The 26,155-nt window shown below is 41.0% G+C and overlaps 1 protein-coding gene across 6 annotated transcripts in view; it reads right to left on the reverse strand.

Annotated features, from left to right (window-relative positions):
• The window catches only part of flvcr2a (FLVCR choline and putative heme transporter 2a), a 54,870-nt gene that overhangs the window by 19,913 nt on the left and 8,802 nt on the right, over window positions 1-26,155 (reverse strand). For 3 of the 6 annotated variants that reach the window (XM_062042049.1, XM_062042052.1, XM_062042050.1), the window contains exons 2-4: window positions 5,920-6,559; window positions 1,887-2,028; window positions 1,032-1,172 (exon numbers count right to left, since the gene is read on the reverse strand). In XM_062042049.1, coding sequence (XP_061898033.1) covers window positions 1,032-1,172; window positions 1,887-2,028; window positions 5,920-6,534 — 898 coding nt within the window. In that variant the 5' untranslated portion in view covers window positions 6,535-6,559. Of the gene's footprint in view, window positions 1-1,031; window positions 1,173-1,886; window positions 2,029-3,322; window positions 3,489-5,919; window positions 6,560-16,079; window positions 16,178-26,155 lie in introns of those variants that run through there. The other 3 variants (XM_062042051.1, XM_062042054.1, XM_062042053.1) reach the window with 3 other exon arrangements.

Below are 26,155 nucleotides of genomic sequence, written 5' to 3' on the forward strand. Positions count from 1 at the left end.
CAAAGTCCTGACTTAAACGTGTGAACAATCCTGAAGAAACAAGTCCATGTCAGAAAACCAACAAATTTAGCTGAACTGCACCAATTTTGTCAAGAGGGGTGGTCAAAAATTCAACCAGAAGCTTGTGGATGGCTACCAAAACCGCCTTACTGCAGTGAAACTTGCCAAGGGACATGTAACCAAATATTAATGTTGCTGTATGTATACTTTTGACCCAGCAGATTTGGTCACATTTTCAGTAGACTCATAATAAATTCATAAAAGAACCAAACTTCATGAATGTTTTTTGTAACCAAGTATGTGCTCCAAAAACTCTATGACAAAAGAATAAGAGTTGCAGAAAGTATTGGAAACTCAAGACAGCCATGACATTATATTCTTTACAAGTGTATGTAAACCTTTGATCGTGACTGTATATACTTTGAAGACCTCCTCAGTCCCACCTACACGTCTTCCTATGAGGAAGCAGTGACTGGGTAATCTGTGGCGGGTTCTCCTATTTATGGGGCTGAGGTTGCCGAGGTAGTTAAAAATCTCCTCGGTAGCAAGGCCCTGGGGGTGGATGAGATCCGATTAGGGCACGTCTGACCGGTAGGAGGCCAAGAGGAAGACCAAGGACTCGTTGGGGAGATTGTCTCCCGACTGGCCTGGGAACGCCTCGGGATCCCCCAGGAGGAGCTTGACGAAGTGGCTGTGGGAAAAAAAGTCTCTTTTTTTTTGCCAAATGTGGTCTCCATGTCAAAAAGTTTGGATGCCCCTGCTTTAGTAGATCAGGTCTTAAGTGTCCACTTTTTGTTTAATATAATGTGTGTTACCGCACAATTTCTACAAACCAGATCAGCGGAAGGAATTTGTTGGACAGATGTCACAATTGGATTATTGTCATTTAGATGCTAAACGTGGTGCTAAACCAAAAGTACAGTTGCTAATGTTTAATTTGTTGGCATTAAGCAAACACTAATAGCATGATGAGATCATAAAGCGAAGCAATAATTGTAGTTCAGGTGTAGGTGTAAATGTTAGAAACCCACCATAGCTGAGAACCAGCAGCATGAAGGGCTTGTTGCACAGTAGCCTCCAAATGGAACCCACGTAGGAATACTGCTCTGGGGGGATGCACCTAGCCTGAGCTTGAGCCTGTGTGGGAGGGAGCTCTGGTTTCTCCTGAAACACTTGAAGACACAGTGGAGCTTTTTTTTAATACCATTGGTTTAAAATGCCGATAGGTTGACAGTTAATATTTATTGAGGTGATGACTGAGGACCTAACAGATACAAAAATGTTCTTATTTCTACAAGAAAGTCAGAAAATTACCGGTAATGTAACACAATGATATGGACATTAATTGATATGTGTTTAGCCACACGTAAATTTCACATATTGCTTATCCAGTTGACTGTTACAGGGGGAGCTAGAGCCCATTCCAGCTGACTCAGGGTAAAAGGCAGACACACCCTGAACAGGTCAGCAGCCAGTCACAGGGAAATAAACAAATGAGACCTGTGGTTAGTTGTTGCAATCTTTCTCTGCCTGTCAAGGACTTTACTGCTATCTGAGGCTCGGCCCCTACTAGTGTTTCACAGTGTCAGAACATATCCCATCAAGTAGGTGGACAATTCCATCAATTATTGCAGAAGCTCTGGAGGAGCAGCGTTGCCTGAGGGGCACCACAGAGGTCCCACTGAATTATTCTGAATTAGCCGATGAATGGACTGTAATATTGCAGAAAGGGTAAACAGAAAATTGCTTGGTACACAAATTATGAACATGACCCTTTGCTTGTAGTTCTTTACATGACTTTGGAAATGATTGACTTTAACCTTAACTCACATGATGTGTACTCAATGCACCAGCCCTAACTAGGATTTTATCCTTTGTAGACTTACCAATGACCACAAGGATAAAGATAACAGTGGCCACTCCAGCGCTGATGTAGAACATGACTTTAATGTGGCGTGCCAGCTCATCCATATCGTCTACATTAGGCACAAGGATGGGCGGGATCAGAAACCCGATGGCAATGCCCATCTGCAGGGAAAAAAAAAAGTGCCAGGTTGAAAAACACAAACCTTCAAAGAGAGTATATCAGCATTTGTCACCAGAGGTGGGTAGAGTAGCCAGAAATTGTACTCAAGTACCGGTAAGAGTACTGTTACTTTAGAGATTTATTACTCAAGTAAAAGTAAGGAGTAGTCACCCAAATATTTACTTGAGTAAAAGTAAAAAGTATGTTGTGAAAAAACTACTCAAGTATTGAGTAACTGATGAGTAACCTGTTCGCTTAATGATGACAGAAACAAATAATGCACAAAAACATAAAAATAGCAATGAGCAAATTCAGAGCCAGGAATATTTCTTAAGCCAGTGGTTCTCAACCTTTTTTCAGTGATGTACCCCCTGTGAACATTTTTTTAATTCAAGTACCCCCTAATCATAGCAAAGCATTTTTGGTTGGAAAAAAAAGAGATAAAGAAGTAAATTACAGCACTATGTCATCAGTTTCTGATTTATTAAATTGTATAACAGTGCAAAATATTGCTCATTTGTTGTGGTCTTTCTTGAACTATTTGGAAAAAAAGATATAAAAATAACTAAAAACTTGTTGAAAAATAAACAAGTGATTCAATTATAAATAAAGATTTCTACACATAGAAGTAATCATCAACTTAAAGTGCCCTCTTTGGGGATTGTAATAGAGATCCATCTGGATTCATGAACTTAATTCTAAACATTTCTTCACAAAAAAAGAAATCCTTAACATCAATATTTATGGAACATGTCCACAAAAAATCTAGCTGTCAACACTGAATATTGCATTGTTGCATTTATTTTCACAGTTCTTTTTGACAGTCATTTTAAAAAAATCTCACGTACCCCTTGGCATACCTTCAAGTACCCCCAGGGGTACGCGTATCCCCATTTGAGAACCACTGTCTTAAGCAACTAAAACAATAATATATATTAAATAATAATATATTAACATAAAAAAATTAAGGCAAATTGAGCCACAATAACTTAACAGCACCATAGGCTCAGTAGGCAGAGATTACAAAGGAAAATAACAAGTTAGCCTTTACGCAAAACCATAAACTGATAGGTGTGGGCTGCACCTGGGAACACACTGTGCACTTATGAATAGTGTTTCTATGCATGCGTGAGTGTGTGTGTGACTGTGCGTGTGAGTGTGTGTGTCTCTGTCTGTCTATGAGGCTGCAGTGCGTTAATAAATGTCCCCACATGATGTACATTTGACAGCGATTCATAGCAGGGAAGCTAACATCAGCCTACGGTGACAGCCAAAATATTTACTAACGTTACTTACCGCGATGTGCTTCCTCAAATTTGACGTTGAGTTCATGTAAGCTTAAGCTTGTTAATCATGTGACGGCCTGGCTCTGTTTGATTGGTGAAACGGAGTCAAACGTCACCAGTGACTGCATTTGATTGGTGAAACGCAGGCATGCGATAGATCTTAATTTGAAGGTCTGTCTGACAAACCAAAACAAACAAAGCGTGCATTAACAGATCGATACAAATCAGTAGAGAGTAGCGAGCTGAATGTAGATAAATGGAGCGGAGTAAAAGTAGCGTTTCTTCTCTATAAATATACTCAAGTAAAAGTAAAAGTATGTTGCATTAAAACTACTCTTAGAAGTACAATTTATCCCAAAAGTTACTCAAGTAGATGTAACGGAGTAAATGTAGCACGTTAATACCCACCTCTGTTTGTCACATGCAAAATTATTGAACAAACGTATTGCTAAAATGAGCTCAAGTTTCATACTCATGTAGTATTTTACATCCTAGAGAACCAAGTGTAGCAAGTAAAGTGTCTCAGATATAATGGACTCCACAAGCATAGCCTTCCAATCAAATATGGTATAAAGGAAGTCACTTACCTTGTTCTTATGATGCAGTCAGAGGTAAACATGAAAATATTGAACATCATTGCAATAGAAAAACTGAATGATACAATTAAGAGACATTATTTTCATACAAACTTCCAGTAAGACAAAAAGTGAATATATTTCATTAATTTTCATCAAAATTCCAATACACCAAAGTTTGCTTTGGCACACAAACTTCTGTTTGATCTCTTTTGGTGAGTTCTTTTTTTGTCTCACCGGGAGTTTTTCCTCCTAAAATACTTCAGACGTGAGAACTACACAATGCAGAACACATGGATGTTACATTGTGTTATAGGATGAACACAAACACATGGCGTCATGGTGGGCATGTGTATGTCAATGACAATGCGGCTTTTCATGCTTCACAGCAGGCTGCCAGATTGAAGGGACACAACACAAACACGCATGACAATAACTGGTATGCAGTGTTTGGCCTAACAGGTGAATGCAGCCAAACATCAAGTTAGTTTTGACATATTTTGACACTTGACTATATAATACTCAAAATCAATGGAGTTTGTATATGAAGGTTTATCTAAAAATTGAAGTATAATTCCATTTTGAATTTGAACATCCTATATGAAACACTGGTTATATATTAAGATTAAGATTGAGATTAAAGTACCAATGATTGTCACACACACATGTGGTGAAATTTGTCCTCTGCATTTGTCCCATCCCCTTGGGGAGCAGTGGGCAGCAGCGGCGCCGCGCCCAGGAATCATTTTGGTGATTTAACCCCCAACTCCAACCCTTTGTTGCTGAGTGCCAAGAAGGGAGGTTATGGGTCCCATTTTTATAGTCTTTGGTATGACTCGGCTGGGATTTGAACTCCAACCTACCGATCTTTGATCGATCTTGTCTTGCACCACATAAATGAAGCTGTCAACATGACATGTTACATCTCACATTCTGTTTTATTTCACCCCTAAATTGGACTTGGGTCTTATTCAGCATAATCATAAATCAGACACGCTAAATGGACAGCACTCTCTATTTTGCTCATTTAAGAGATGCAGTCCTGTGCGTAGGAGCTTAATAGATCAGCTTTGCATGTGCTGTCAAGTTTGCATGTGTTATAAAACAGGCACATCTTTAGTAGATCAGGCCCTAAGTAAGAAAAGTTGGAATTAAGGTATGGCCCCTTTGACTGATTAGGAAATCAACTGCATAAATGATGGAAAAGGGAGTGTTGCGTTCCACGGCCCAAAAAAAAAAGCTTTCAGATAGGAAATACTGTTTGAAAAATAACACAATATTTATAAAAACAACTACAGTACAGTACTTTCTATGAAGTAATGTAATACGGTAATACTTATGTAACGCATTTACCTCTTCTAGGTGACTGAAGAGGATTTTAAAATCCTTTTCAGTCCGTTATGATTGGCCTCTTCTCATCCCATTAAATCCAACATGTACAACGAGCCAAGTTACCGAAGAAGAAAAGCTGGTTGATAAGGCTAAGATGGCGACGAGTAATGGCATTGAAAAAGTTTTTATTATGCTAAGTCTCGCAATCGATGTTGTGGAAAGTAAGAGCTGTGGCTTTTTATGCGATGTGCTGGCCTTGGAGTGTTAATAGACAGCAGCAGGAGCAGCAAGGACAGAGTCCGTGGGAAATTCACAATAGCTTAAGCCGAAGCGTGGGCGGAGGATCAAACCTTAGCAGGAGGACGATGTCGGCGGGAAGGCTGTGGAAGCTGGACTGCTGCTAAAGTTCTTGTTTTAAATTGGTTGGAAAATAAAGCTAAATGTCAATGCTTTTAGCAAGTCTTAGCAAGTTAGACCGGATGTTTTGGGGAGGATCTTACAGCGTTTACTATGGCATTTGCTAGCTACGCCTTCTAGCGGCTCGGAGGCTCATAACTTAAATAATGCTTGCAATTTAAATCACAACAAAAAGCCAAGTGACAGCTCGTATCTCAAAATACTCGTAAATGGAGGTACCCATGTACAACTCTCTTTCTCTCAAGCACACACTGACAAGTCTGACAGACAAAAATGTACACACCTGGTTTCCCAAAACACCAATGGAACAAGCAGTGGAAACCTCCTGCTGCCCAAACCACAGAGAGGCAAGTCTGGATGGAATTCCAAGGATGTAAACAGTACCCACTGAACACACAAACTGTCCGAAGAAGGTGACAGCGAATGTGTCTGGGTGAGCCGTGCTGGTTTTGATCCAAGCACCGATGCAATTAAAGGCAGAGCCCACCATGATCACTTCCCTGAGGCCTCGGTTCTCCAGCATCCATGTGACAGGCGCGATGAGAGGGATGTAGGTGAAGAAATAAATCATGGAGAGCCAGTCTAGGGACAAGCTGTCGATATCATAAAAGTGCTTAAAAATGTTTCCGATGATGCCGTACTGCAGCCACATCATGGCGTTGCTCATTGAGTAGATGCAAAAGAGGAAGAGCATGACCCAACGGCGCTTGTACAACTTGGTCTCCATAAGTGGGAAGATCTGTGAGGTGTCCTGAATGGAGGAGTTCGATATGAGGCTGGCATTTCCCAGGGAGAGTTGACCATTAAATCGTCCCAAATTGGTTCTGGCTTTTCTAGTCGGAGAGGATCCATCGTGGCTGTCCATCCAGTCAGAACAGAGCTCCTCCTGACTGCTCATGTTCCTCCCCTCCTTCTGTAATCAACTAAAGAGAAAAGCAAACAGTTCGCCTTGTGCATGTGAACAGAGTTGCCATTTACCTCATGAGCATTTCCCAAACAGCAGGTATAGTTCCTTGACTGCAAATTGTCCTTGCCGATTGCACAGGTAAATCTAGAGTGGGGTTTTCATGAGAAGCAAATCTCTCTAAAGTTACCTGTCAGGCACCGTTCATTATGTCAAAGCTCACCTGCCTGGCTCCCTGGATAACGCCTCTTTGATCACATGACTGTTTTTTACATGACTTTTAATTCAGATCTTTAAACTCCTCCTTTTAGATTGCATCAGAACATGCTATAAATGTTTTAGGACTTTTCTTTTGGGAGATCAGCTCAATGTTGTTGCTGATGTTAAGCACATGACGCACACACGAAGACTGATAACGAGTCATACAACAAATTCTTTGGAATATATACAAAGAAATAAGTTACGGGAAAGGTCAAAGACCAAAATATCTTAGTTAATGGTGTTTCTGTAATGTTGAGGGTTTACTGCAGTTTCTTCCATGTGCAGTAATGTTGACTGCAGTCATATTTTTGCGTACTCATGAGTACCAAAATATTATGCATTATATTTTACATGTGTCATTTTTTAAGGGAGCCAATATGAAAATATACCAGTTTGCAAAAAGATAAAATCACAAATTAGACATTCTGTAACAAGTGTAATGTAAAAAATTATTGTATATTGGTTGTTGTCAGCAAGCAAAAAGGCTAATATTGAGTAGTTTATAATTAGCTCATAATTCAGTTTTGTCTCTTTCAGGGCCGCTTTTTGGTGCAGTTTGGATGTAGCGCTGCCCCTCAGACTATAGCAATTGATTATTTTAGTAATCGAGTAAGATATCATACTTTATAGCCTCGATGCGTATTTCATGGAAAAAAATATTCTTCATTCTTTTGTTCTAATGAATGCAAATCATTAACATTGAAATGCTCTTTTGACATGTGTGAATTGGTAAAAATGAAAAATAATCGATTTTAGCGATTAATCGTTACAGCGCTTGCGTTGCCAGATTATATAAATTCTAACAACGAATCTTTCAACTAATTTTTTTAATCGTCGACTACACTTAACAACTAATACAAATAAAAACTATTTGATTTTTCATTCACTCTACCTAGTAATGAATTGCACTGAAAGCAGGCAGGCACGCAGCTACAGTATGCAGTTGCATACATGTGTAAAAACATTACTGCCAGAGTCTTAGTAGCCTGTTTAACATCCAAAGTAGGGATGGGTGACATCATGGCATGTCCAGCTACTCCCCGTTCTCCAGTGATAATGATACCTGTAAGAAATGTAGTTAATTTGTCGCCACGGAAGCCAGAATTAGTATGGAGGAGCAGATCCGCACTGTGTATGGACATGTTCTAGCACGCCAGCTAGCAAGTAGCCACCAGTGCCAGGATGCTACACTGCTTTGACATTGCATTCATTGCAGCTTGTTGCTCTCAAATCTGCATGACAGGGCTAGAATGTGTCAACAGAAAGAAAGAACCGCAGAGAAATTTTCATGGTTGATTACGACGTCTAAGTTTACTAATTGCAGCACTAAGTAGATGCTTAGAGGGCCCTATTTTTTAAACAAACCAGTCATTATAGTCCGCTGTTCAACTTTGTAAAGATACACCCCACCAGTCTCGTTCACCAGTTCAACAGCAGCACATTGGCCAATGCATCCTTTTTTAAATCCTTTCATTTGCGAAGAGCTCTACAAGACAGCCAGCGATGTTTACAAAGTCTAACTTCTAATTGTGACAAATGTAGATATTTGTTTGTTAAATCTCTTCTCTTGAACCACTGTTGGACTCATATGCCAGCCATTATTTTTGTTCTTATTTTATTTGGTTTAAAAAAAATTGTTGCAACTTGGACTTGCAAACTGCACCTTTACATAGATAAATAAATGCCGCACATCAGACGTCTCCCTTTAGTCTTGGGGTAAAATAAAAAATTGTATCTGCAAAATGGTTGTAATTACCGTTCATATGAATGATACCTCCCTATTTTGCAGTAGACCACTTTACCACAGAATATACCATCCTGCACAGCAGACATGGCATCTGTACTGCTCAAAAATGTTACAGTTGAAGGAAAAAAGATGTAATAAAATTCAATAACATAGCCAAGTGTATCAAACGTTTACCATGAATTGATTAACGTGGACCCCGACTTAAACAAGTTGAAAAACGTATTCGGGTGTTACCATTTAGTGGTCAATTGTACGGAATACTGTATGTACTGTAATGTGTAAACTGTACTGTTTTGTATAATGTATTATTTTCCTTTGCAATCTACTAATAAACATCTCAATCAATCAATCAATCAATTGGTGGTGTAAATGTATACTATTATGTGTATTATGCACATACAAACTCTCACATTCTATAGGCAATTTACATCTCCAATTGTTTTACATCTCCATATTTTTGACTGGTAAAACCGGAGTACACGGCGTACACCCAGGCAAGCAAATGAAAACATGTAAACTTTGCACAGAGATTTGAATCCAGATCTTCTGATTGTGAGGCAGCCATGCCATCATGCTGAACTATTTGTCTGTATTATGAAAAATGTTTCTATGGATACAGTATATTTCAGTTAATTAAGACAAATTATATGTGGGGAAAAGGAGATTGAATATACAATAGTATGTCATATTTTGTCCACAAATGAAGGCTTTACTCTGAGCAGGTGCCAAGTACTTTCTGCAGTTGGGTAAATCAAAGTCCATATGGCGGGAAATACCATGTAAAAGTCTGTCTTGTGACCTTTATCAGCCTGCTGTGTGATTGCCTGCCTTAGCAATAATAACACACACAGATAATGCTTAATTGTTCTGAGAATGAACTCTTGACTGACTTTAAAAAGCATGCATGACGAACATACCTCAGGTGTGTTACATCACATTTCTTTGCATACAGTAGATTGAGGTGACCCTCGAAAAAGGACTTGATTTGACTGACTTTGAAAGAACGGAAGGATGCATTTGGGTGAAATGGTTAGATAACAGTATTTTATCAAAATGGACCCTAATTTAGAAAGTATCTTGATGTGTTATTTTTCAAAAATAAATGATGATACATTCAAACAGATTAACTGTTTGGATGTACTTTTGTTCTGCTGACGTTAGTGTGATGTTCACAAGAACGTAAGGTATTTTATTTTGAAGTCCCGTTGCGAGACAGGAAGTACGCGGAGCAGCGTGGCTACTTGACTATGTACCGTATTTTCCGCACCATAAGGCGCCCCGTGTTATTAGCCGCACGTTTAATGAACGGCATATTTCAAAACTTTGTTTACCTATTAGCCGCCCCGTGCTATTAGCCGCACCTACGCTACGCTAAAGGGAATGTCAACAAAACAGTCAGATAGGTCAGTCAAACTTTAATAATATATTACAAACCAGCGTTCTAACAACTCTGTTCACTCCCAAAATGTAATGTGCAAATGTGCAATCACAAAAATAGTAACACTCAAAATAGTGCAGAGCAATAGCAACATCAATAACTCAACGTTGCTCATACGTTAGTGTCACACAACACACAAAATAAACATTTAAAGCTCACTTTCTGAAGTTATTACTCATCCACAAATCCCTCGAATTCTTCTTCTTCGGTGTGCTTCACTTGTTTTTTGACACCATCGATGATGTGGACGCGCATGCAGTCGTAGATCAACAGGAACGGCGCTGCGTGAAAAAAGTCACCCGGTGTCTTCGCGTAAACGTCTATCAACCACTCGCTCATCTTTTCTTCATCCATCCATCCCTTCGAGATAGCTTTTATGATGACGCCGGCTGGAAAGTTCTCTTTTGGCAAGGTCTTCCTTTTGAATATCACCGTGGGCGGAAGTTTCTGGCCGTTAGCATGGCAAGCTAGAACCACAGTAGGACGACTTCTCATTCCCTGTGGTGCGAATATTCACCGTACGTGCTCCCGTTGTATCCACAGTGCGGTTCACATGAATATCAAAAGTCAGTGGAACCTTGTACGCGTGTCTCTTAGTAGGAGACATTTTGTTGTCTTTACAGAAAAACAAATGAAATTAAATATCCGCGAGCTTCTTCTTCTACGGGGGCGGGTGCTCACCTTGGCGGTTGCTTACAGTAGAAGAAGAAGCGCTTCCTCTTCTATGGGGGCGGTTGCTTACCGTAGAAGAAGAAGCGCTTCCTCTTTTACGGGGAAAAAAGATGGCGACTGTTTACCGTAGTTGCGAGACCTAAACCTTATGAAAATAAATATGAATATTAATCCATATATAAGGCGCACCGGGTTATTAGCCGCACTGTCTGCTTTTGACAAAAATTGTGGTTTTTAGGTGCGGCTTATGGTGCGGAAAATACGGTATGTATGCCAGTTATGAGATGCCGCCGATGCGCGATTATTAAAAGTTACGAGTTCAAGGAACCAACTCTCATTATTTCTGCAGTCACCAAATGCAAGAACATTACATTGACGATGAGGATAAAGATGAGGACAGTGCAAGTAAGACAACTGTTTCTCTCCGAGGAGAGGAGGGAAAGCGGCAAAACTAGTTAGCCCACAGCAGAAGCTAAGCTAATCAAAACAGCTAATCGGAGCAAGGCAAGAAACGTGACGCACCGGCAAGCATGGCTGGACACACTTCTCCGCTTCCACTGTTTGATACGGAGACCGAACCTGGTTCCGTTGGCCCTCGCTGGACTAAATGGCTGCAAAGGTTTGAAAACTACACCATAGCAATGAATATTAATGGCGACGCAAGATTGAAAGCACTGTTACTGCACGTTGCCGGAGAGAGTGCATGATATTTACGACAAACTCGCAGCTGATGGAGACAAATATGCCGATGTAAAACAGAAATTATCAGCATATTTCACACCCAAGAAAAACGTCCAGTACCAAGTGTATCTCTTCAGAAAATCGGTGCAAGAGCCTGGAGAAAACCTGGACACCTTTCACACCAGACTGAGGATGTTAGCAAAAAACTGTGAGTTTGCAGACATTAATGCAGAGATCAAAACACAAATAATACAAAGCTGCACATCATCAAGACTGCGCAGAAAAGCACTAAGAGAACCTGAGCAGACCCTAGAAGACATTCTGAACCATGGGCGCACCTGTGAAATGTCTGAAATGCAAGCATCAGGCATGGAAAGTGGCAATGCAGCAACAGTAAACAAAGTGTATCACAAAACTACACATAGAACCCCAAATAAAAGCACCTGGTCAATAAAGAAGCAACCCAACAACCGCTGCAGAAACTGTGGAGGTAACTACCCTCATGAAAATGAATGCCCAGCCAAGGACAAACAATGCAGAGCATGTGGCAAACTAAATCATTTTGCACAACAATGCCGATCAAAAGCTAAGGAGATCAACTACAAACAGCCACACAGGAAAACTCAACAAACATCTAAAAATGTGCATCAGATGACTGACAGTGCCTCAGGTGAGAAAACAGGACACACATCTAGCAGCGATGAAGCTTATGTTTATGTAGTTAATGCTGCTAAACCTGCAAAGCTTCCACAAACCAAGGTCACAATGAATGACACCCAGATACATGTCCTACTTGACTCCGGGGCTACAGTCAACTACATAAGTGAAGCCACTTATAACGAACTGATGCCACATCCCACACTATACCCAACCGATGTTAAGATCTACCCATACCGATCAACAAAATCTCTTCCAGTGTGTGGTGAGTTTGAATGCTGTGTGGAAAAATACAACAAAAAAGCAACATGCACAGTCTTTGTTATCAAAGGTGATGGATTTAACATCTTGAGCTATGAAACATCCAAAGACTTAGGACTGATCCACATTGTTACAACAGTAACAGGCCAAATACCACGCTCAGTAGCAGGTGAGTTGGTCGAAAACCACCCAGAGCTATTCAAAGGGATCGACAAACTCCAAAACTTCCAAGTAAAACTGCACATAAATACTGACATTAAGCCTACCTGTCAACCTCACAGACGCGTTCCCTTTCACCTACGTCAGAAAGTGGAGGATGAACTTCACAAGCTTGAAGCAGACAATATCATTGAAGAAATCACTGGACCGACACCGTGGGTTTCACCCATAGTGACACCTCCCAAACCAAAAGATCCCGACAAAGTAAGGCTTTGTGTCGACATGAGACAAGCAAACACAGCCATTGAAAGAGAACGTCATATCACTCCGACCATTGATGATGTGATTCATGAGTTAAATGGTGCAACTGTGTTCTCCAAACTGGATCTTAGAGCTGGATACCATCAACTGGAGCTACACCCGGACAGCCGATACATAACAACGTTCACTACTCATCTTGGCCTGAGACGGTACAAACGCCTAAGTTTTGGCATTTCCTCTGCAGCAGAAGTGTTTCAAAATGCAATTCAACAGTCCTTACAAGGACTACAAGGAGTCAAAAACCTCAGTGATGACATCATTGTGTTTGGCACAAACCAAACAGAACATGACAATAACCTTCGGGCCCTATTTACAAGACTCAAAGAGACTGGGCTCACTTTGAATCGTGAAAAATGTGAATTCAACAAGAGAAGACTGGAATTTTTTGGTTTCATCTTTTCCGCAGACGGTGTCTCAGCTGATCCAAAAAAGGTCGCAGCTGTTCAACATGCCCCTGACCCTACAACGCCTGCTGACATCAAAAGCCTGCTAGGTATGGCTAACTACTGCTCCAGATTCATTAAAGACTTTTCATCCATCTCAGAGCCACTGCGCAACCTGACCAGGAAAGACACACCGTGGACATGGGCACAAGCACAGCGGGAAGCATTACAGGCACTCAAAGACAATCTTACCAGTGACACCACGATGTCATACTTCTATCCTAACAGACAAACTGAACTGATCGTGGATGCTAGTCCAGTGGGATTAGGTGCGATCTTGTGTCAACATGATGAAAAAGGGATGAAGCATATCAGCATATGCAAGTCGATCTCTCAGCGATGTGGAAAGGAGATACTCGCAAACTGAAAAGGAAGGGCTTGCCATTGTGTGGAGCTGTGAGCACTTCCACTTATACATTTATGGACATCCTTTCACACTTGTGACTGATCACAAAGCACTTGAAATCATATGGAATAACCCAAGGTCAAAATCACCTGCCCGAATCGAGAGGTGGGGACTCAGGCTTCAACCTTACAACTTCAAAATCGAATACAGAAACGGTGCCGACAACCCAGCTGATTTCATGTCTCGTCACCCCCTGCCATCATCAACCAGCGAAAGCACTCGTGCAGGTAAAGTAGAAGAAGAGTATGTGAATTTCTTTGCACATCACTCCACACCGACAGCCATGACACTGCAAGAGATAAAAACAGAGACTCTGAAAGACCCCATTCTACAGGAAGTCATAAGCCATATCAGGAATAACACTTGGCATCTAACTGACAAGTCACAATACGCTGACACATTAAAGCAGTTTAAACATGTTCGGAATGAGCTAACAACAACGCATACATCAGACATCCTACTGAGAGACACTAGGATTGTTGTTCCGGCTGTCTTGCAGGACAGAGCAATACAACTTGCCCATGAAGGACACCAGGGCATCGTCAAGACCAAAGCACTACTCAGAACTAAATTATGGTTTCCAGACATTGATCGCAAAGCGAAAGCAGCAGTTTGTAACTGTCTGGCATGTCAAGCTACTACACCAGTCACCCACAACGAGCCATTAAAAATGTCACCCCTACCTGAAGCACCATGGCACAGTGTGAGTGCAGACTTTTATGGACCACTTCCCACTGGAGAATATCTCCTCGTTATTGTAGATGATTACTCCAGATACCCGATTGTTGAAAGCGTGAGATCAACATCAGCTAACACAGTCATTCCATTAATGGACAAAGTGTTCTCTATGTTTGGCATTCCCAGGGTTGTAAAGACTGATAATGGCCCACCATTTAACAGTAACTCTTTCCCACAGTTTGCAGACTACCTAGGTTTTCACCATCACAGAACAACACCCCTTTGGCCTCAAGCGAACGCCACAGCTGAAAGATTCATGCGAACCCTAGGCAAAGCTCTGCGTGTGGCTCAAACACAAGGTATTCCTTGGAAACAACAACTTAACATCTTTCTACGTGAATATCGATCTACGCCTCATAGCACTACAGAGTGTTCACCAGCTGAACTTTTGTTTCAACGCAAAATGTACACAAAAGTTCCTTCTTTCAGTAACGCTGCTAAACACAGTTCAGATGCTGACGTGAGAACAAGAGACAGCAATGCAAGGTCCAAAATGAAAACCGCTGCAGATGCTAAACGTCATGCAAAACCTCATTCACTCATTCCCGGCGACACTGTACTACACCGCCAGCCCAAGCACAACAAACTGTCAACACCTTACAACATCAAACCTTACAAAGTGACCAACGTGAAGGGCTCTATGGTCACAGCCTCCAGGAATGGACACTCTATTGTCAGGAATGCATCCTTCTTCAAAAGGATCACACCTGAACTTGAAAAGGTCTCTACACAGCACTAGGACAGCACTTTATCTACTGCTGTATCCCGGTAACCATCAAGAGACAATAAACGTCCACCTACTTATTTAAAGGACTACGCTGACTAGAATCTGATCGCTCATTGAGTCGGTGTAATAATTATTGGTCATGTGAGCAATGTTTTGATTTTGTGTTTAACTATAAGAGTGACAATTTACGTTAAATACTACATTGACCATTTACTATTTACATTTACTATTTTTTCAAGTAAGCACAATGTTCAGTAAAAATAACTTTAATGTTCACAGATGACACTTTCTTTGAATACAGGCTGTCGTATTTGCATATGAGTGCCATTTGATAAAATCTAAAGGCACGCTTCTTTTATTTAAAAAAAATAAAAAATAAAAAAGGGCAAATGTGATGTTCACAAGAACATCACATTTTATTTTGAAGTCCCGTTGCGAGACAGGAAGACGTACGCGGAGCAGCGTGGCACCTTGACTATGTATGTATGCCAGTTATGAGATGCCGCCGATGCGCGATTATTAAAAGTTACGAGTTCAAGGAACCAACTCTCATTATTTCTGCAGTCACCAAATGCAAGAACATTACAGTTAGTTCTAGGATAATTAAATAAAGTGTAGATTCTGCCTACGTGTTGGCTAACAAGTGACATAAATAATGTGGCCATGCTCACTATTCTCCAAGCCAGCTAGCAAAGTCAATAGGTTTAGCTTCAAGTTTGAAGCGTCGTTTTTCGAGAATAAGGCGTATTTTTATTGCTCGCTCCTTTTCTAGACCTCCGCCATAACAAGCCAGATAAACGGCACAAGAAGACAAACTATACACGACACTTTTTCGCTAGTCCTATATTCTTGTTTAACTTCTTTTTTCTCCAGCTTGTTCAACAACAACCGGTTCAGCTTTCCCAAAGTCATATAAGTGACGACTAATGCTCTTCTGAGCTGTATCAACAACCCAATCCAGCTAGAGTCTTAAAAAGTTGGACGAAAACATTCATAACGTTTTTCTTAAAGTTTTACAGTTAGCCTACCTGATGCTCCGGTATGTTTTCAATGACCCTAATACATACAGTAAATTATTACGCCAACTCGGCACAAGATGGCGACCTTGTGCAAACATGAACACGTCATTTCCCAATTGGACGCCAACTTGAGAAAAATACTGTAATATACTGTATTCCACTTTGCAATATACTACAACAAAATGTCATTATAATTGTAAAACAAAAACGGCGATTTAGACATTACAATCTTAATTATCTTCAAAGTCATTGAATTTTTGATGGGGGTAAAATATTTAGGTTTCTTTTTTTAATTTACTTTATTGGTTCAAATTTCTCAAAAAACGTCATTTCTAAACAAAAATATCAAGCATGAAATTCCTTTTTTATTCATTTTGAACTTTTAAAGGCCTTTAGGTCAGAGACAATCATTGGTACTTTAAAGGCCTACTGAAACCCACTACTACCGACCACGCAGTCTGATAGTTTATATATCAATGATGAAATCTTAACATTATAACACATGCCAATACGGCCGGGTTAACTTATAAAGTGACATTTTAAATTTGCCGCTAAACTTCCGGTTCGAAACGCCTCTGCGGATGACGTATGCGCGTGACGTAGCCCGGCGAACACGGGTATGCCTTCCACATTGAAGCCGATACGAAAAAGCTCTGTTTTCATTTCATAATTCCACAGTATTCTGGACATCTGTGTTCGTGAATCTGTTTCAATCATGTTCATTGCATTATGGAGAAGGAAGCCAAGCAAGCAAAGAAGAAAGTTGTCGGTGCGAAATGGACGTATTTTTCGAACGTAGTCAGCCACAACAGTACACAGCCGGCGCTTCTTTGTTTACATTCCCGAAAGATGCAGTCAAGATGGAAGAACTCGGATAACAGAGACTCTAACCAGGAGGACTTTTGATTTGGATACACAGACGCCTGTAGAGAACTGGGACAACACAGACTCTTACCAGGATTACTTTGATTTGGATGACAAAGACGCAGACGTGCTACTGTGAGTATGCAGCTTTGGCTTTTTTTTGCGTATGTACGTAACTTTTTTTAAATATATAAGCTTTATGAACCTTGGGTTAGGTGAACGGTCTTTTGGGCTGAGTGATTGTGTGTGTTGATCATGTGTTTGAATTGTATTGGCGTGTTCTATGGAGCTAGGAGCTAGCAGAGGAGCTAGGAGCTAGCATAACACGTACCGTACCGTACGTGCGCGTCACGTACGTAACTTTTTAAAAATATATAAGCTTTATGAACCTTGGGTTAGGTGAACGGTCTTTTGGGCTGAGTGATTGTGTGTGTTGATCAGGTGTTTGAATTGTATTGGCGTGTTCTATGGAGCTAGGAGCTAGCAGAGGAGCTAGGAGCTAGCATAACAAACACGCAGGTGTTATTATGCAGGATTAATTTGTGGCATATTAAATATAAGCCTGGTTGTGTTGTGGCTAATAGAGTATATATATGTCTTGTGTTTATTTACTGTTGTAGTCATTCCCAGCTGAATATCAGGTACCGTGAGTATGCAGCCTTGGCTGCTAAACATTCGATAACTTGACCGTATGTGCGCGTCACGTACGTAACTTTTTAAAAATATATAAGCTTTATGAACCTTGGGTTAGGTAAACTGTCTTTTGGGCTGAGTGATTGTGTGTGTTGATCAGGTGTTTGAATTGTATTGGCGTGTTCTATGGAGCTAGGAGCTAGCAGAGGAGCTAGGAGCTAGCATAACAAACACGCAGGTGTTTTTATGCAGGATTAATTTGTGGCATATTAAATATAAGCCTGGTTGTGTTGTGGCTAATAGAGTATATATATGTCTTGTGTTTATTTACTGTTGTAGTCATTCCCAGCTGAATATCAGGTCACCCTCGGGTCTCACAGCATCTTCCCTATCTGAATAGCTTCAACTCCCCACTAGTCCTTCACTTGCACTTTACTCATCCACAAATCTTTCATCCTCGCTCAAATTAATGGGGAAATTGTCGCTTTCTCGGTCCGAATCTCTCTCACTTCATGCGGCCATCATTGTAAACAATAGGGAACTTTGCATATATGTTCAACTGACTACGTCACGCTACTTCCGGTAGGTGCAAGCCTTTTTTTTATCAGATACCAAAAGTTGCAATCTTTATCGTCGTTGTTCTATACTAAATCCTTTCAGCAAAAATATGGCAATATCGCGAAATGATCAAGTATGACACATAGAATAGATCTGCTATCCCCGTTTAAATAAAAAAAATTCATTTCAGTAGGCCTTTAACTTTAATCATGTCAAAGGTTGCTTTTCCTTAGCCCATTGTAAACGTATTGTTGTCTGTGTAGATGTTAATGACAGCTATTATGTATTTGAATCTCATTTCCTTTAGGCGGTTTCTTACAGTTTAGTCACAGACAGTGACTCCAGTTTCCTCCCATTTGTTCTTTATTTGCTTGAAGTTTTCTGTCTTGATGCTTTGATACGTTTCTTGGTCTACCGGGATGCTTGCCTCATAAAAACTTCCCACTTTGTTTGTACTTGGTCCAGACTTTAGACACAGCTGCTTGTGAACAATCAACATCTTTTGCAAAATGGTGTGATGGTTTGCCCTCTTGAAAAAGTTTGATAATCCTCTCTTTTGTTTCAATTGACATCTCTCGTTTTGGAGCCATGATTCATGTCAATCCACCTGGTGCAACAGCTCTCCAAGGTGGAACACTCCTTTTTAACTGCAGACTAATGAACAGCTTTGGAAATGAAAATTTACAGGGTGAATCCGTAATTCTTTCTTCAGAATTGAGTGAGTTCATAATTTTGTCATTCTGCTTGATCAACAAATGAAACTGTTACTGACCACCTCTATATTCTTGAGTTATTGTATTGTTTCTTAAAGCCAGAAAGATGCCATTCAAACTGATTATAATTTTGTTTCATGTCTGTTATCTGATTTTTTTCAACAAAACTAAACAACTGATTGAACATCTTGCAAGTCTGGTGATTCCATATTTTTTTCCAGGGGTTGTATCGTATGTGTGGTGTGCAAGCACAATTACTTTATACCGATAATGACCTGGATGAATGAGAATATTCAAAGACCCAACTCTTAATATTGTTTTCATTGGACAGCAACATCATACGTATATTTGGAAAGGTATCTTAGAAAAATGTGAGCACACCTTTCACTTCAATTATAAATGACAAGAGAATCCACAATCCCTAAAAACATCATGCCTCTTTTTTGATTCAACAAAAAAATTACCACAATTTGTAATACAATCGGTATTCAAGTGAAATTCTGCAACATAAATACAATACTGTGGTATTTCGGTTCCGTTCCAGATGAGCAGGTACATGCATGCCAAGGTAAAACTATACTGTAAATATGTGATGTACCACAACCTAGCCTGATTGTTTGAAATAAACTAAAACCATGAACCATAAACTAGAATGAAATAGGATAATTGATTTGCCATTTTGAGGGTAACTTAAATGTTAAATGTATTCCATTGCATCTCCTGTTACTTTTTTCCAGTTTTGTGGTGTTATACTTTCTGTTTTGCGTGTGCGTTCATTCTGTGTGAGCTTGATGCAAGACAGTTTTTCTTACCTGTTGCCTCTATGTCTGCTTCTTGCCTTTGTAAACAATAACTAAAACAACAAAAATATACTGTATATTTGTGCTTGTAAAAATATTGATCAAATTAGTAGAATGAGCATTATTATAATGAACATATAGTGACTCCACTTGGTATGGTTAATGTCGATTTTTGTATCAATCTGCCCACCGGTTTACAATCAAGACAGCTACAGTAGTTAAGCGCTTAGCATGGCTTATTGCAGTGATTCTCAAACTGTTGATTAAAGTACAGTGTTTTATTTTCCTATATTCAAACACAATGTTACTGTTTAAACTGTGTGTCATGTTACAGTGGCCAAAAATATAAATATACTTGTTAAATAAAACCTCTGCCTAGTTTTTTATTGAATACTTAGGCCTACTGCGCTACTGTATTTTTGTTGTTGGTAATCATGGTGGTACATGGAGAGCCAAGTGTTTTCTGAGTTGGTACATGGTGAAAAGTTTGAGAACCACTGGCTTACTGTATCCCCCTACGCTGTGTAGTGTTGCATGTTTAGCTATTCCTCACCCTCCAGTGATTCAGTACTTGAAAGAAACATGCTTTATTTGCCGCCACCGAGGCCAGGATTAGTAATTAGTGACTAGCTCGCTAGCGAGGACGCTACAGTGCGTTGAGGACACGGCCGTTCGCATGTCCCTGTCAAATTTGCAGCACACAGAATGTGTCATCAACATGCATTATCACGATATAACGATTGTATTAAAATCTCTATCGTATGCCAATTCTATATCCTTTATATATTGTACATATCGTACAACTCTATGGAACTTTTATTATGAACTGTGGAACGTAAAAGGACCTTCCCTAAAGTGTTCATTCACAGATGAATGCAAATACTTGTCCAAATTGTTTTGGTAAAATCAAGATTAAAAATTAAGGGAAACTAAGAGCCTGTCTCACACACACACACACACACACACACACACACACACACACACACACACACACACACACACACACACACACACAAAACTGTACACACACTATTAATGATGTTGTAGGTCACACCTGGTTTCCCAGAACGCCAATGGAACAAGCAGTGGAAACCTCCCGCTGCCCAAACCACAGAGAGGCAAGTCTGGATGGAATTCCAAGGATGTAAGCATTACCCACTGAACACACAAACTGTCCGAAGAAGGTGACAGCGAACGAGCTGGGGTGAGCCGTGCTAGTTTTGATCCAAGCTCCGATGGAATTTAAAGCTGAGCCCACAATGATGACTTCCTTGAGGCCTCGGTTGTCCAGCATCCAGATGGCGGGAAGGAAAAGAAGGATGTAGGTGAAGAAATAAATCATAGAGAGCCAGTCCAGTGACAAAGTGCCGATATCATAAAAGCGTTTAAAAATGTTGCCGATGATGCCGTACTGCAGCCACATCATGCTGTTGCTCATTGAGTAGATGCAAAAGAGGAAGAGCATGATCCAACGGCGCTTGTACAACTTGGTCTCCATTTGTGGCTTCTCCCAGAGTAAAGTGGTCTCGCAAACTGGTTCTGGATTTTCTAGTCGGAGATCATCTATCCATCTGCTCATACTGCCTGTCTGTGCTTTCAAACTTCTGACTAGGAAGAGCAAACAGTTCTAAGTATTTATGTAAACAAAGTCGTCATTAACTGGCTTGCTCCAGCACTTACACTGCAGCACTGACATTAATTATGTAATCACCAGACTTGGAGGAGGGGGTTAAGAGGGAGGAGTATATTTATAGCTGGAATTCACTGAAATTAAAGTATGTCTTATATATATATATATATATATATATATATATATATATATATATATATATATATATATATATATATATATATATATATATATATATATATATATATATATATATATTACAGTAAACAGTAATGAAAACACAGTTGTTCCACTAACTGTACTGTACTTGCTGCTTACTAAAAAAACCAAAAAACACTTACCTTTCACTATTTGAGTAGCTTTTGTTCTGCCATTTGAGTACTGGCGAGCGATCTCTGAATCCGGGAACATATCCTTCACGAATTTGTTGAAAACATCCGCAAATGAGAACGGAATGTTGCTTGCAAGGTGGCCCATAATACTGCGTTGCCGCATTTATGCCACATCAATGTGGAATGCGCTCCCTACAGGTATAAAAGAAAGGGCATCTCTATCCTCCTTCAAAACCGCAGCAAAAGTTCACCTCAAATGTAGATACTTTTTCTTATGCCTTCTGATCTCTCTCTCTCTCTCTCTCTCTCTCTCTCTCTCTCTCTCTCTCTCTCTCTCTCTCTCTCTCTCTCTCTCTCTCTCTCTCTCTCTCTCTCTCTCTCTCTCTCTCTCTCTCTCTCTCTCTCTCTCTTACTTGCTGTCCATATCCTACCAAGTCAGACCTACACTGTTCAAATGTCATCCATTTCTCTGTTCTCAATTGTTGATGTCTGATGATAACAACCAAACCTAACCCTAACCTAACCCCCCCACACCCCGGATTGTAAATAATTCAATGTGATGACTGTATTATGATGATAGTATATATCTGATAGTATATATCTGTATCATGAATCAATTTAAGTGGACCCCGACTTAAACAAGTTGAAAAACTTATTCGGGTGTTACCATTTAGTGGTCAATTGTACGGAATATGTACTTCACTGTGCAACCTACTAATAAAAGTTATAGATAATACCTATGGATAACGGAGACATATATAATAGTCTCCTTTTCAGGTGAGAGACGACGCTTTAAGGCATGCCCCCAATATAGTTGTCCGGCCGGAAATCGGGAGATTTTCGGGAGAGGCACTGAAATTCGGGAGTCTCCCGGAAAATTCGGGAGGGTTGGCAAGTATGCCTATATGTATTTAACATGTTGGTGAGTTGGTTCTGACATAAGAGTTGTGTGGGTTTGGTTACCAAAATACTGCACGTGCGTGGACAAACATTGCATAGTTTTCGTTTTTGCCATAAACAACTGGGTTATATTTGACAAAAGGGCAAAAAACACAACAAAAAAATAAATACAAATTGACAGATAGCTTTGAAGTTGACCAAGAGATTTAAACGTTGAAATTAAAACAAAATAAATGATATATATGACTTATTTTTAAGGTTTTTATGTCTGAAACCCTTTTGGGTCCCTGGGACCTATAACATTCACTGCATTTGGGGGATCCCCAAGGGTTAAGAAACACAAAAAGAAATCAAGAAAATCAATTGTGGGAGTCAGCAACAGGTTCATTATAGATCAAGCAGAGTGAAAACAATATGGAATCACTCAACGCCGAGGAAAATATAGAATCATAAAAAACAAACAAACAAGAAAACAGTACAACACACCACTATTTTTTGCACCATCTCTGATTTTTATAACAGCTTGCAGTCTCTGAGGCATGGACTTAACAAGTTACAAACCGTACTCTTTATCAATCTTGCTCCAAATTTTCTCCGGTTGCTGTCGCTAGATCAGCTTTGCAGGTTGGAGTCTTGTTCATTGACCGATTTCACCAATTTTCATCACATATTTTCAGTTGGATTGAGATCCGGACTATTTGCAGGCCATTACATGACTAATCTTTCTTTAAGGGAACATTTTTACAGTTTTGCTCTATGGCAAGATGCATTCTCATCTTGAAAAATGATGTCATTATACCCAAACATCCTTTCAATTTATGGAATAAGAAAAGTGTCCAAAATGTCAATATAAACTTGTGGATTTATTGAAGATGTAATGACAGCCATCTCCCCGGTGCAATGCAGCCCCATATCATCAATGACTGTGGAAATGTGCATGTTTTCTTCTGGCAGTCGTCTTCATAAAGCTCAATGAAATGGCACTTAACAAAAGTTCTAGGATCATCACCTTGTCTAATGCAGATTCATGATTAATCACTCACTGAATATGACTTTCATCCAGTCATCTAGAGTCCATGATTGCTTTTCCATAGCCCAATGTAAACTTTTTTTTTCTGTTTAGATGTTAATGACAGCTTTCGTTTAGCTTTTCTGTATTCTTTTCTAAATTTCCTACAGGTGGTTTCTTACAGTTCGGTCACATAGGGTGACTCCGGTCTCCTCCCAGTTCTTCTTAATTTGTTTTGCTGTGCATCTTCTGTTTTCAAGACATTTTGCGTGATGTTTTCTGTCTTGACACATTGATGTTTCCCATGGTCTAAGACAGTGGTTCTTAACCTGGGTTCGATCGAACCCTAGGGGTTCGGAGAATCGGGCTCAGGGGTTCGGCGGGGGTCAAAACACACCCGACTCATCGTGTGAATAAAAACTTCTCCCTATCGGTGTATTACGTATACGGCAACAGCAGAAGTCAGACTGATATTTGCAGGTGTGTAATTTGTTGTGAGTTTATGTACTGTGTTGGTTTTGTTCTTTGAACAAGGTGATGTTCAAGCACGGTTCATTTTGTGCACCAGTAATAAAACATGGTAACACTTTAGTATGGGGAACATATTCACCATTAATTAGTTGCTTATTAACTTGCAAATTAGTAACATATTGGCTCTTAACTAGTCATTATTAAGTACTTTTTAATGCCTTATTCAGCATGGCCTTATTATAACCCTAACCCTCTAACCCTGGCCCTAACCCTCTTGTCATGTCTGTTGGATCATGTTTAGTTTTGTTTAGTTATGTTTGGTTTTTGGACTCTTTAGTTTCTGTTTACGCTCCATTGTTTTTGTTTCCATGACTACTCATTGGTTTCACCTGTCATGCATTTGGACTCACGCACCAGACTCATTTGGACACACGCACCTGTTGTAATCATTTCACTATTATTTAAGCTTTCAGTTGCCAGGCAGTCTGTCTGGTGACATTATCTTACCCCTGACATTCTGGATTTGCTCTGTGCTGACTTATTTCATGCTTGTATTCCATGCCATAGTTTTCATGCTTTTCACGTCACAGTAAGTGTAGTTTTTCTTGTCCATAGTTTCTGTCTAAGTGTTAGTTTTGTTTGTAGCCAAGTTTTTCTCCGCCTTGTGCGCGCCTTTTGTTTGTACCTTTTTTTTGTAGTTAATAGTCAAATTAAATATGTATCTACCTTCACGCCATGTCCAGTCCAACTTTACTTGCATCTCGGGAAAACGAACATCCCATAGTCCACGTATTGTCGGAATGTTGCCAGCTTTAAAAAGTTTTCCAGCAAGAAAGTTGGACGAGGGAGCGTGGGATGTCCTCCGCGCCATGGAGGCAGAAACGCTGCGCTATTCCTCCGTGGAGCGCAGGGACCTAGCCAACGTCGCCCCAGCGCCGGAAGCGCCGCCCAAGACGGGGGACGTCGGGGGAGAGCTTCCGCAAGTGGACAGCATGCGCCGCTCCCGCAGGCTCCTCCCCTTCCGGGCGGAAACAGGCTGCTGCCAGCACCGCTGCTCCAGGATGACGTCACGCCGTCGTCAGAGGATGACATCACAAACCAAGATTTTTTTTTCCTCAAATCTCTTTTTTTTCAACCGCTCCCAACCAAAGACTCCATGTCCATAACGAAACATTACCAAGATATGTTTTTAGAAATCAGGTCTAGTCAGTCACAGCCATCCCAATTTCATGCCCCGCCCCCCAAGACTCAAGCCACGCCCATGTCACAACATGTTTCTTTTTTTTACCCACTAAAACCCAGGGGGGGGGGAAAAGAAATACCTTTTGGACAATTTAAAGGGGAGGATTCTGCCCCCCTCCTGACCTCCCTCCACCCACCCCAAAAAATGGTTCCAGACCACGGGGAGCGCGTCTGGTATCCGCTCCTTGAGGGGAGGGCTAGGGCTGGTAACTATTCAGGTGGGATGGCTCCGCATCGTCATGCCAAGCCACAGCCTCTAGCACGGCCGCCACCACCAGTTCTTCGGCCTGCCAAGCCACAGCCTCCAGCCCGACCGCCGCCACCGGTCTTTCGGCCTGCTAAGCTGCAACCTCCGGTTCGGCCGCCGCCACCGGTCTTTCGGGCTGCCAGGCCGCAACCCCCGGCTAGGCCACCTCCATCAGCACCAAGGCTAGCACTTGTAGCTGCACCACGGCTAGCACCACGGCTAGCTGCTCCAAGGCTAGCACCTGTCGCTGCACCACGGCTAGCACCTCGACCCGCACCACGGCTAGCACCACGGCTAGCTCCACGGCTAGCACCTGCGCCAAGGCTAGCACCAGTGCCAAGGCTAGCACCAGCACTAAGGCTAGCACCTACGCCACGGCTAGCTCCACGCCCTGCTCCAAGGCTAGCAACATGCCTAGCCGCACCATGCCAAGTTCCTCCAGTAGCAGCTCCACGCCAAGTGCCACCAGTCGCAGCTCCACGACGCCAAGTACCGCCAGTCGCAGCTCCACGATGCCAAGTGCCGCCAGTCGCAGCTCCACGACGCCAAGACCCAAGCCAAGACCCGCCATGCCAAGACCCGCCATGCCACGACCCGCCGTCTGACGCACCACGCCAAACTTCGCCGCCTGCCACGATGACGCGCCCGCCTCCTCCTCCTCCTCGTCCTCGTTAATTTAGAATTTC

Source organism: Entelurus aequoreus, linkage group LG03 (genome assembly GCF_033978785.1).
Source record: "Entelurus aequoreus isolate RoL-2023_Sb linkage group LG03, RoL_Eaeq_v1.1, whole genome shotgun sequence".
Lineage (NCBI taxonomy): Eukaryota > Metazoa > Chordata > Actinopteri > Syngnathiformes > Syngnathidae > Entelurus > Entelurus aequoreus.